Source organism: Onychostoma macrolepis, chromosome 03 (assembly GCF_012432095.1).
Source record: "Onychostoma macrolepis isolate SWU-2019 chromosome 03, ASM1243209v1, whole genome shotgun sequence".
Lineage (NCBI taxonomy): Eukaryota > Metazoa > Chordata > Actinopteri > Cypriniformes > Cyprinidae > Onychostoma > Onychostoma macrolepis.
The window spans coordinates 47,331,482-47,343,610 of NC_081157.1; the positions used below are offsets into that span (position 1 = coordinate 47,331,482).

The window sequence follows — 12,129 nt, forward strand, 5'->3', positions numbered from 1 at the left end:
GTATCGTCATTTCTGTCGTATTTTCCAGCGTTCTCCTCCGAACACTGTGTGCCATGTGCTTTGATGTATGATATGGCCAGCATACTCCGTGATGTGACCGTGTCCCCCTCCCCTCTGTCCCACACACATATGTAAATAACATGCTATATTATAAATAGGTAGTTTACACAATAAACTTGGGCCAAGTTTTCAGGATGTGTGTACGAAAAAATTGCCGACCCTGTCAGGAAAATTTATGTCTGACCCTTCTCACATTTTGTATGAGGAATATTAATTTTTGCCATTTAACAGAAGACTTAGAGTTGCATGTGTTAGATTGAATAGGTGTAAATATCTTTTGTAAATCAGTCTGTAAAATTAATAAATCAGAATTGGGGGTTCAAATAGGCCTCTGGGCTCTGGAAAATAGAAAGGACTCACTATTCTGCACTGTAGCCGTGTGTTTTTGTATACACTGTTGTTGTTTTTTTGTATTAAGGTGCGTCTATTGTATTGTTTGTTTGGTAATTATCGATGTGAGATGGTACAAGCTGTGAGATCCAAGACAAATTTTGGAAAGAATTCCAACAATAAAGTGTAATTGGATTGAATAATTGAAAAAGTAATCTTAAAGTTAACAAATGCCTCTAGTTTTATTAATTTAACAGACCTTTTTGAAGTTTGGACAAAAACTCATGGAAGTGATGTTTTCGTGCGTTTATTTTTCATGTGGTGATTGTGAAACACATCACATGATTTTATGGTGAAATGTGTTATTTTTCATGTTAATCGGGGCGATTTTGATCAAGAACAATGCACTGTGATCTTAATTCATCATAAGCGGCACAGCAAAAATAGACTCGAAACGATCGCGGCACTGCCGCTCCTGGTCTGCTACGCTGCCATGCCCGCCTCTGCGTGCGGTGTGAATGCTCTAATCAGTTAACATGGGCACTGAAAAATATCGGCTGCTAACCCCTTATTTACACTGCACGAGTCTGCGGCACGTTATAGCTCCAACAAGGTTTTTTTCCGTCCTCCACGCGGTGCCAACTCACACCAGGATCATTTCAGAAGCGAAGCGGCAGGATTCGTGAGACAACGTGATTTGTCTGTCCGATGTTGTTTTTCTTGATTTTATTTATTTGTTACTGATTTTTTTTTTTTTAAATTCTAAGATAGTTGGCTTTACGTTTGTTTTGTCCGGTTTAATTCTGTTTACTACTCGTACAACTCCTGCAATTAAACTCCATGCCTTGTCCTTTTTTAAATTGTCCTTGTAAAAAACAATTTTGCTGTCATATAAGAATATGCGTTTTTCAACTTTAAGGATGAACCTCTCATTTATTTCTGGCCTCCTAGCAATAATATAGTGATATGAAATACGATCGAGAGTCTGCACAGGGTGTCTATTGTGAAATTGACAGGATTTTTTTAACTTTTATTTTATATTTGCTGTGCGGTTTGGACGCGGCGTCCGTCAAAAATAGACTAGGCGCCTATCTTTTGTGAAGCGGCATGGAAAGCCACTTCTGGGATGCTTTGGAAATGTGCCGCAGCACGTCTGGTGTAAACATAAGCATTGACTAGAGTGGCCGCGATCAGCTCCAGTAGGGGTTACACTCTGTTTACGCGTGCAATATGAAACAGGCGTTAGTTCGCTGCCAATAATAGAGGATGAAAGAATTGTTCCAGTTCCCGTTTCAGTGTACAAAGCTGAAGTGTGGTGTCATTTGGGCTTTTGTGGTAACGTCCGCCCCATTGTGGAGAGCCATCAGTAGGGTCGCCGTGCAGCTGCAGCTGCAGCTTTCTCTCATGTTGGGGGCGTTTTGTGCAGTTGAGGCCACGCGTAACATACAAAAACCTGTGATATCCAAGTTGAAAGGTTCTGAGAATATTCAACATCTGTATTTATTTTATTGTTTTACAATTGTTTTGTTTTCTTCAGGAAACCTGCAAGGACTTTATTTTTCATTGATATTAAGCAGATGTAATTTTTTTGTTCAGATCAAAATGTTGACATTGTATGTTACAATTGTAAAGTTAAACTGTGAACCTTTAAAACAGGGTCTAAAAATATACAGTCAGGTCCATCAATATTGGGACATCGACACAATTCTAACATTTTTGGCTCTATACACCACCACAATGGATTTCAAATGAACAAGATGTGCTTTAACTGCAGACTGTCAGCTTTAATTTGAGGGTATTTACATCCAAATCAGGTGAACGGTGTAGGAATTACAACAGTTTGCATATGTGCCTCCCACTTGTTAAGGGACCAAAAGTAATGGGACAGAATAATAAATCATAAATCAAACTTTCACTTTTTAATACTTGGTTGCAAATCCTTTGCAGTCAATTACAGCCTGAAGTCTGGAACGCATAGACATCACCAGATGCTGGGTTTCATCCCTGGTGATGCTCTGCCAGGCCTCTACTGCAACCGTCTTCAGTTCCTGCTTGTTCTTGGGGCATTTTCCCTTCAGTTTTGTCTTCAGCAAGTGAAATGCATGCTCAATCGGATTCAGGTCAGGTGATTGACTTGGCCATTGCATAACAGTCCACTTCTTTCCCTTCAAAAACTCTTTGGTTGCTTTTGCAGTATGCTTTGGGTCATTGTCCATCTGCACTGTGAAGCGCAGTCCAATGAGTTTTGAAGCATTTGGCTGAATATGAGCAGATAATATTGCCCGAAACTCTTCAGAATTCATCCTACTGCTTTTGTCAGCAGTCACATCATCAATAAATACAAGAGAACCAGTTCCACTGGCAGCCATACATGCCCACACCATGACACCACCACCACGCTTCACTGATGCTTAGGATCATGAGAAGTTCCTTTCCTTCTCCATACTCTTCTCTTCTCATCACTCTGGTACAAGTGGATCTTGGTCTCATCTGTCCATAGGATGTTGTTCCAGAACTGTGAAGGCTTTTTTTTAAACTCTAATCTGGCCTTCCTGTTTTTGAGGCTCACCAATGGTTTACATCTTGTGGTGAACCCTCTCTATTCACTCTAGTGAAGTCTTCTCTTGATTGTTGACTTTGACACACATACACCTACCTCCTGGAGAGTGTTCTTGATCTGGCCAACTGTTGTGAAGGGTGTTTTCTTCACCAGGGAAAGAATTCTTCGGTCATCCACCACAGTTGTTTTCCGTGGTCTTCCGGGTCTTTTGGTGTTGCTGAGCTCACCGGTGCGTTCCTTCTTTTTAAGAATGTTCCACACAGTTGTTTTGGCCACGACTAATGTTTTTGCTCTCTCTCTGATGGGTTTGTTTTGTTTTTTCAGCCTAATGATGGCTTGCTTCACTGATAGTGACAGCTCTTTGGATCTCATCTTGACAGTTGACAGCAACAGATTCCAAATGCAAATAGCACACTTGAAATTAACTCTGGACCTTTTATCTGCTCATTGTAATTGGGATAATGAGGGAATAACACACACCTGGCCATGGAACAGCTGAGAAGCCAATTGTCCCATTACTTTTGGTCCCTTAACAAATGGGAGGCACATATGCAAACTGTTGTAATTCCTACACTGTTCACCTGATTTGGATGTAAATACCCTCAAATTAAAGCTGACAGTCTGCAGTTAAAGCACATCTTGTTCGTTTAATTTGAAATCCATTGTGGTGGTGTATAGAGGCAAAAATGTTAGAATTGTGTAGATGTCCCAATATTTATGGACCTGACTGTATATGGTATTTTTATAAAATACATTTCAAATACATTTTATTGCACAAAAAGTGGTTCAGTAATATTGAATGTTACAAGGACTGATGATTGCAAATGCAGATCCCACTGTGTTCTGGTTAAATGATTATTATTATTTATTTTTTTTGCTAAGGTATATGGTGGTGTGTTCTTAATGACAGCTTTCCTAAAAATAAATCCTATTCCTAAAATAAGAAATATCACAATATATCTCCATAAGGTACAATATGTAAGTTTTCGTCACTAGAGTTCGCATTTTCAAAAAAATAACACAGGCAAAGTTTGATGACGCTATGAAGGAGTATTTCGATGGATGAGATAATGAATACATTTTTTTTTATTACCTGTACCTTCCTTAGTTATTCAAACAGCGAATAAATTGCAAGCAAAGAACATTTACACTGTCAAAGAACATTATGACTGACTTAAGTCTAGCGTGAGTTTAAGCACTCTCAAAAAACTCCCCTTATAATCAGTAAAGTTGTCTATACACGGTTTTATGAATGAAACTCTTACGTCATATACGTACATCTGCACTTTGTTTATGATGAGAGAATTAGCGTAAGAGCTGAATTCAGTCAGCGAGCGTGTGCAGTGAACAAAAAACTCATATGAACACTTCTGATTGGCCATTGCATTCATAAGCTCAACAGACTAGTGAGTGATTGGTTATAATGCGCAACACTGTAAAATGCATTAAAAAAATCATGGCGCAACATTGAGCAGATTTAAATTTAATGCTGCGGTCAACACTTTTCATTTCATTTGCATTTTATTCGCGACAGACGTAATGGATTTAGTTTAACTGTTCCACAGCATTTGTGTCTGTGTGTTGCCATAGTTTCTACAAGCGGAAAATGAGGATATGCGGATATTACGTCATTGATTGGCGACAATGACCAGGGACGGGTCATAATTTAAAATTGGAATTTCTCTGGATTAACAAATCCTTGGGAACTTTTGGAATAACATAAATACCCAACTGCATAAAATATATAACACTAAGTAGTTTTTGGATATTTTATTACGAAAATCTTACATATTGTGCCTTTAAAGCAGTGGTGCCCACACTTTTATGTGTGATGATCTACTTTAAAAATGATCAACTCAATAAGATCTACCAACAAAAACAGTTTAATTATAAAAATAAAAAAAACACTTCAGATCCTTGTTGCTACTACATGGAATCTTCTAATTAAGGAGAAAAATAATAATTGCTCAATGTTAATATCATTCAATTTTAACAGTAATTTCAAACTCCTAAAGCACAACAGATTACAATAGCCAGGGCATTTACTTTATTCTGATGATTTGCACTGAATGGAATCAGACAGTTTTGCATAATCAGGGCAGTAGCTGCTGATACTGAGTCTCAAACAGGCCTCCAAATTGTCATTAGTTATGGTGGAGCGGTGTTTTGATTTAATGATCTTCATTTGTGAAAAGGCTGATTCACATAAATATGTCGAGCCAAAGAGTGCAGTCAGTGAGGTGGCACATTTTCTGATATTTGGATACTTGTCTTCTGCAAGAAGGTTCCAAAACTGTCCACTGGCCCTTGCTTTCACCTGAATGTCAGTCTGCAGTGATAAAATCTCATCTTCCAGTGCTGATGGGTTCATCTGAAACAGCTTTTCCATGTCTGAGGCCAGGGAATCAACTTCATGCTCATCTCCAAATGGAAAGCACATGAATGTAGCGACTGGTTCAAGTAATGCAAAGTCTTGAAAACGTCTGTCAAAGTCGGACTTGATCTTTTCCATTTGTTCAATGTAGCACTCACTGTCAAGTTGCGCAGGCTCCTTTCCTTGCTTATGCAGTTCAGATGTGATGTTTTGGAAGTTGCCTAATTCGTGGTGCTGCAGCTTAGATGTGAGTAACTGAAGTTTTCTTTTGAAAGCATTAACTGAGCTGATCATGTTGACCACCATCTTCTCTTTACCTTGTAGCTCTAAATTTAGCTCATTCAGCATGTTAGTCAGATCAGTCAAAAAAGCCAAATCTAAAAGCCACTTCTCATCCTCAAGTTGCTTGTATTCTGTGTTATTTGTAGATAGGAGAAACTCCTTTATCTCAGGCAGCAGCTCACGAAATCTTTCCAAGAATTTGCCCCTGCTTAACCATCTGACATCAGTGTGCAGCAGGAGATCGGTGTGGTTGCAGTCAGCTTCCTCCAAATGCGCATGAAACAGCCGTCTCTGAAGTGAGCGTGCACGAATTGAGCACACGATTTTCATGGACACATCCATGATCTCTTTCATGTTCAGAATTTTTGCACAAAGTGCTTGTTGGTGTATTATACAATGATAATTGAGGAAGTCAGGGAAAGCATCGTCCTCCTTGCACTTGGCAATGAATCCGTTCGAACGGCAGACCATAGCAGGTGCCCCGTCAGTTGTGATTGACACCAGTTTAGACATCGGTAGCTGCGTTTTGTCGACAAAGTCCTTAAATGAGTGAAAAATGTCCTCACCCCGAGTGTGTTCTTTCATAGGTAAAAGTGTTAGCAGTTCCTCTCTCGCGGTCATGTCTTTAAACACCATCCTTATAAAAACGCACAATTGTGCAGTATCGCTGATGTCTGTGCACTCATCTAACTGCAGTGAGAAACATTCACAGTCAGTTATGTCCTTTCCTAGTTGCTGTGTCAAGTCATCAGCCATCATTTCACAACGACGTGTAACTGTATTTCTCGAAAGCTGAACAGCTTTAATAGCAGACGCGATCTCAGATTTGTTTTTAAAATCCCGAAACAACGAGTCTGTTGTCTCGACAAGCGCGTCCTTCATCATTTGTCCATCTTGGAATGATTTTTTATGCTTGACGATGGTGTGACTCACCCGGAATGATGCCTCTGTGGCTGCCTTTGCTTTTAGGCCTGGGCGAGTAAAAAGAGACTGCTGACCAATTAATTGAGATTTCAGTTCTTTCACCTTTGTTCTTCTTAGCTCGCTTCTTGCAGGAAAATCGTTGTCATAGTTTTTATGAAGTGTCCGAAAATGTCTCTCAACGTTTCCTTTTTTTGGAATAGCAATACTTGCTTGACAGATCAGACAGAAGATGCATTTAGAAAATGACATAGTGAAAAAAAAAGTCTTCCTCCCATTCCGCATGGAAATGGTAAGTTTTGGGCTTTTTGCTTGGTACCGCACTCATTTTCAAATTGTTGGAATTGTGTTTTGAAGATTAAGGTAATTTGTTTAGCTATCGGATTTGTAATTTCGCGCTCCGTTTTCCGAAGCTCTCGATAGGCTTGAAGCAGGCTAGTTGTCATGGCAACTAATAAACAAAAGTTTTGCCTGGTCAATTTATTCTCATGTGCAAATCAGACAGAAACTAAAAAGAGAAGAAAAATAAAACCGTTTTATTTATTAACAAAAAGAAAAAAAAAAGAACATCCTACAATTGTGCGCGATCTACCAGCACTGTCTTTGCGATCGACCGGTAGATCGCGATCGACCTATTGGGCACCCCTGCTTTAAAGTATCGTAGCATATTCTATCACAACCCCTGTATCGTGATACGTATCATCAGATTTTTGCAAATACACAGCCCTAGTGTTTACATGCTGTGTTTTTGTTTTGTGTCTGGTTAGGGTTAGTACACAGTCTTATTTTTAGGAGGCAAATTATTTTACTAAAACACCAAGACTGGAATTAGGTTTATATTCAGCTGCCAACTAAAAGCTTTAGTTAATTAAATTTGGTTATTTGAGTAATTGCATGGTGTTCAGTTTTGACCGAAACTGATTGTTTTCTATGATGTTTCACCTGAATATTTTTGGTTGCCAATAATTTGGTGCATCACCAGTTTTATCTTTTTTCTGACTTTCAAATATGTTGATTCAAGGTTTGAAACTCAAACCAACAAAGAATTTTTTTTAAATTATGAGTGAAGTTTTCTGCCATTATGTAGAAGTCATTTTAAGAAATGCTGTCCATTGCTATGTACTATTGACTGCATCTCTTCTCAACCGCTGTCCTCCTGTCAGAATCGGGCTCATCTCCATCTGCCGCCATTGTCACCCTTACCTGTGCTTCATCTCGACCGGGTCCCGCCGAAACAACCTCCCCCTGTCCTGTTGTCGGGGGTTTGCCGGACCCCCCTGAGGGAGGGAACAATGCAAAGTGGACCGCTGTGGCCAACGGACAGCCCCCCTCCGCGGTGTCCCAGCGCTACATGCCCCGTGAGGTGCCCCCGCGCTTCCGCAACCAACAGGAACCAAAAGTGCTACTGAAGAGGGGCCAGCCACCACTGTCCTGCATGCTGCTGGGGGGCGGAAACGGAGGGGACCCTGTGCCCCAACTTCCCCTGCAGGAGCAAGCTGATGCTTCAGGTGGGTTGAATGAAAAAGTTATTGGATAAAGGTTTTTGGGGGGTCTTTTAAACTTTTCTGATGTGGTGTATTTTTCTCTTCCAGATCCAACAGTAGATTCTGTTTCTCTGCACTTATCATCAGACGCCTCTGCCACTCCCACTTATGCAAATTACACATGGGGGTTGAGCTCAGGACGTCAACCCTCCACTCAGGGAATGGACAAGGACAATTCTGATGTAGAGAAATGGCCAAGACCGGAAGACTCATGGAATAGTGATCAGATCCCACATTCTGCCATGTCAGGGATGGATGAGTCTGATGGCTTAAGAACGGACAGTTCTTCTCAACTCTCTGAATATGCAGAAGCCAGTGCGGTAGGAGGTGCATCTTCACAGTCTGAGAATAAAGAATCCATTAAAGGAGGCAATCAGCACTTCATTTCCAATGTGTCAATGATTTCTGGAGACCAGGAGGACACTCAAGGTCTAAAACCAAATTCCGACCCTGATGGAGTAAACCACACTGCTTCTGAGGAATCTTCTCCCACACCCTTGAGTCCAGCCAGTGCAGTGTACCAGACACTCTGCAAGAACGAAGAGCGCATTACAGGGGATTTGGCGGAGCTTCAGGCTGGACCAAATAGTGGTGGAGATGGTGGAGATGGTGGAGTCTCCAGTACGGAATTATGGGATACAGGAGAAGACCCTGTTGGGAAGAGAATTGATGCAGTAGGTGGAAGTTCAAGTGAAGGCACTGGCATCTCTCAGGGAGTGTGGGATGGAGACACGGTAGGTTCAAACAAACAGGCAGCTACAGGATGGACCTCAGACTTAGCAGATGGAGCATCAAAGGAGAATGTGAGAGGGATCTCTGAGGTAAGCACAGATAGTTTACAGGACTCTTCAATGTTTGCAAACAGTGTGGCATCAGGAGACGACAATCAGAAAGCAGTCAATGATTGGGATGGGTCTGAGGAAGTATCAACTGGCAGAGGAAGAAACGAGGATGGGATGCTCGCCCCAGATGTGGTCCAAAGCCCCTCCGGAAGTCAGGCCCTCCACCCAGAAGAAGCCTTACAGAGCATGATCAATCACACTAACCTGGATCCTAAAGTGCTGTGCAACACAGGATGGGGAAAGACTCAGATCAAGCAGAATGTTGCCTGGGATTTTGAGGGTGACCGTGGGAATGTTGGCTGGGATGGAGAAGTGCACACCGACCGCAGTAAGGAGGGCTGGCAGGACGCTGGTGATCTTTCCAGTTCCAAAATGCAGAAGCAGGAGGTTGGCCAGGTGGGTAGAGCTCAAGGGTGTCCCGGGCATGGAGACATGAGCATTGGGATTGGTGGCAAAGGGAGTGGTTGGGGAGAAGACCGGGAGGTTGAAGATACTTGCAGGAGGGAAGGGACGGGGTGGAACCAGCGTGGTGGAAGTGAGTGGACTCCATTACCCGAGAGTGGAGGCTCTAATGAAGAGAGAGACGGTGACCGCAAGAATCAGGATGAAGGGTTATGGGGCAGCCCGGAAGAGTCGGGACAGCGGAGTGGTGGCTGGGGAGGCAGCAGTGTCAAACCGCACCAGGGATGGGGCGAGAAGCTTCTTCCATCACAGATACCAAACAAACAAGCAGCACTTAAAACCCAAAATCAAAAACCACAGTCGCAAACACAGCAGCAAATGCCGGGATATCCAAAGGCCTTGCAGGAACGGGGTCGTCCAGGAGACACCAATGACCAAAGTAAAGGGTCTGGCTGGACCTGTGGGCCCATCCCTCAGGTGCCTTCAGTTGTAGAGCCGAGTGGGTGGGATGAACCCTCGCCACAGTCCATCAGCCGTAAAATGGAAATTGACGATGGCACATCTGCATGGGGCGATCCGTCACGCTACAACAGCAGGACCGTCAATCTGTGGGAAAAGAACAGCTCACAAGACCAACAGCAGTTGTCTGGAAGACAGGCAGGAGCTCTTTCTAAAAACTCTGGTAAGAAGGCAGCAGTGCATATTAAAGCAGTTCAACAGTTTCAAACCAGAAACATCCCATTCATTAACACACGTTCACATTCCAGTTCCTGCAACATGGGCACGCAGCAGTGGTCCCTCCGATCCTTCCGTGGACAACAGTACAGCTACTTGGGGGAAATCGTTTGATGGTTGGGGAGAATCCAGTGAACCAGGGAAAGGAGGAGGCTGGGGGAACTCACATTCCCATTCTACTAAATCTGGTAAGAGCCTGCCTTAAGTATACATGCTCAAGAGTTGCCAAAACAGTGGTTTTTGCAAGGAATTTGGCTACTTTTAAACTATTGCCCGGTTTTTTCCTGTGGGTTGAGGGTTTGACACATTGCACCAATTATGCTAGTTTTGAAATATTTTACTCTACCAAATTTATATTCTATAAATTAGAGGTCGAACGATAGTGGATTTTACCGATAATGATAGCTAGGTTGGACCACACTGGCCGATACCAATTAATCAACCGATAGTTTTCAAAATGGATACTGAAAGAAAGCTAGTGCTTTACTATTTAAAAAAAAAAAAAAAAGCAGTAACAGTACTGAACCATACTTTGTAAATGAATAAAAATATTAGTATTACTTACTATGTTGATCATTAAAGTTATTTCATAGTTTGCTAATGTTAAAATAAGAAACTTTTTAAAATTTAAAAATATAGCCTATTAGTAGCTAACTCCTTCTCAGCCACTCCAGCAACGGTTGCAAACCGGAAAACTATTGGCATGGATTTTTGCCGATAATCGATAGTTGCGGAAATCAACAATCGTGCCGATTAATCGGCAAAACTGATGAATCGGTCGACTGCTACTATAAATGATAAAACTGTTTTAAATGAGACAAAATAAGGAGAATTATGTGAAATCCTTCATGAAAACACATAATTTGATAATTGCTATTATACAGTGATTATTTGGACTAGTCTTGGGGCTAGTTTAATGGGCCATTAAATTAGTTTTGATTGGCCAATCGCTTGGGTTTTTTCTATGCCAGATCTGGAAACCCTGAGTACAGTATGATGGGGTTTAACAGTAAGATGGCACTGTTATGACAAAAACTAATTGTTGATTATTTCTCTTTCTATTATAATTGCAATTTATTAATTTTGAATAATCAAACTTGCATTCAAATACCACTTTTGTTGTATTCTTCATATAGATTATTCTTATTTGGTTGCTAATATTACATTGGTTACCTTGATTTGCCATTGTGTTCATCCACGCTGAAGACGTGTAGCTGTGTTTCCATTGCCCTTCAAACTGCCCAAATTGAAATTGCAAATTAGGGCTGCACGATAAACCACATGTGATGATGATGCTCATCTCGTCAGTAAAGCCGGTTCTGTGATTTGTAGTTAAAGGAGAACACGCCACTATTTTTGAAAATAGGCTCATTTTCCAACTCCCCAAGAGTTAAACAGTTGAGTTTTACCGTTTTCGAATCCATTCAGCTGATCTCCAGGTCTGGCGTTAGCACTTTTAGCTGCAGCTTAGCATAGGTCATTGAGTCTGATTAGACCGTTAGCATCTCACTCAAAAATGACCAAAGAGTTTAGATATTTTTCCTATTTAAAACTCGACTCTTCTGTATTTACATTGTGTACTAAGACTGACGGAAAATGAAAAGTTGCGAATTTCTAGGCCGATTTGGAAACTCTCATTCGGCGTAATAATCGAGGAACTTTGCTGTCGTACCATGGGTGCAGCAGGCACAATGATATTTGGACATTTTTGAGTGAGATGCTAATGGTCTAATCAGATTCAATGATCAATGCTTAGCTGCAGCGAAAAGTGCTACCGTCAGACCCGGAGATTGGCTGAATGGATTCGAAAACAGTAAAACTCAACTGTTTAGCTCTTGGCAAGTTGGAGAATGAGCCTATTTTCAAAAATAGTGGCGTGTTCCTTTAATCTGCATCACATGCTTTCAGATGAAGCAGCATTTAATACACAGAGCCGTAGTTCGCTGACAAGCTATGCAATATCGCGTTCATAATCGAATGCGATATTGCGTAGCATGTCAGTGATCTACGGCTCTGTGTATTAAATGCCGCTTCATCTGAAAGCATGTGATAGAGATTAACTACTAATCACAGAACTGG

General features: G+C 41.4%; 1 protein-coding gene across 3 annotated transcripts in view; it reads left to right on the forward strand.

Moving 5' to 3' along the window:
• tnrc6bb.1 (trinucleotide repeat containing adaptor 6Bb.1) overlaps positions 1-12,129 on the forward strand; it is a 37,434-nt gene that overhangs the window by 12,626 nt on the left and 12,679 nt on the right. For all 3 annotated transcript variants that reach the window (XM_058769223.1, XM_058769221.1, XM_058769222.1), the window contains exons 4-6: positions 7,691-8,035; positions 8,120-9,997; positions 10,083-10,238. In XM_058769223.1, the coding sequence (XP_058625206.1) occupies positions 7,691-8,035; positions 8,120-9,997; positions 10,083-10,238 (2,379 nt within the window). The remainder of the gene's footprint in view (positions 1-7,690; positions 8,036-8,119; positions 9,998-10,082; positions 10,239-12,129) is intronic.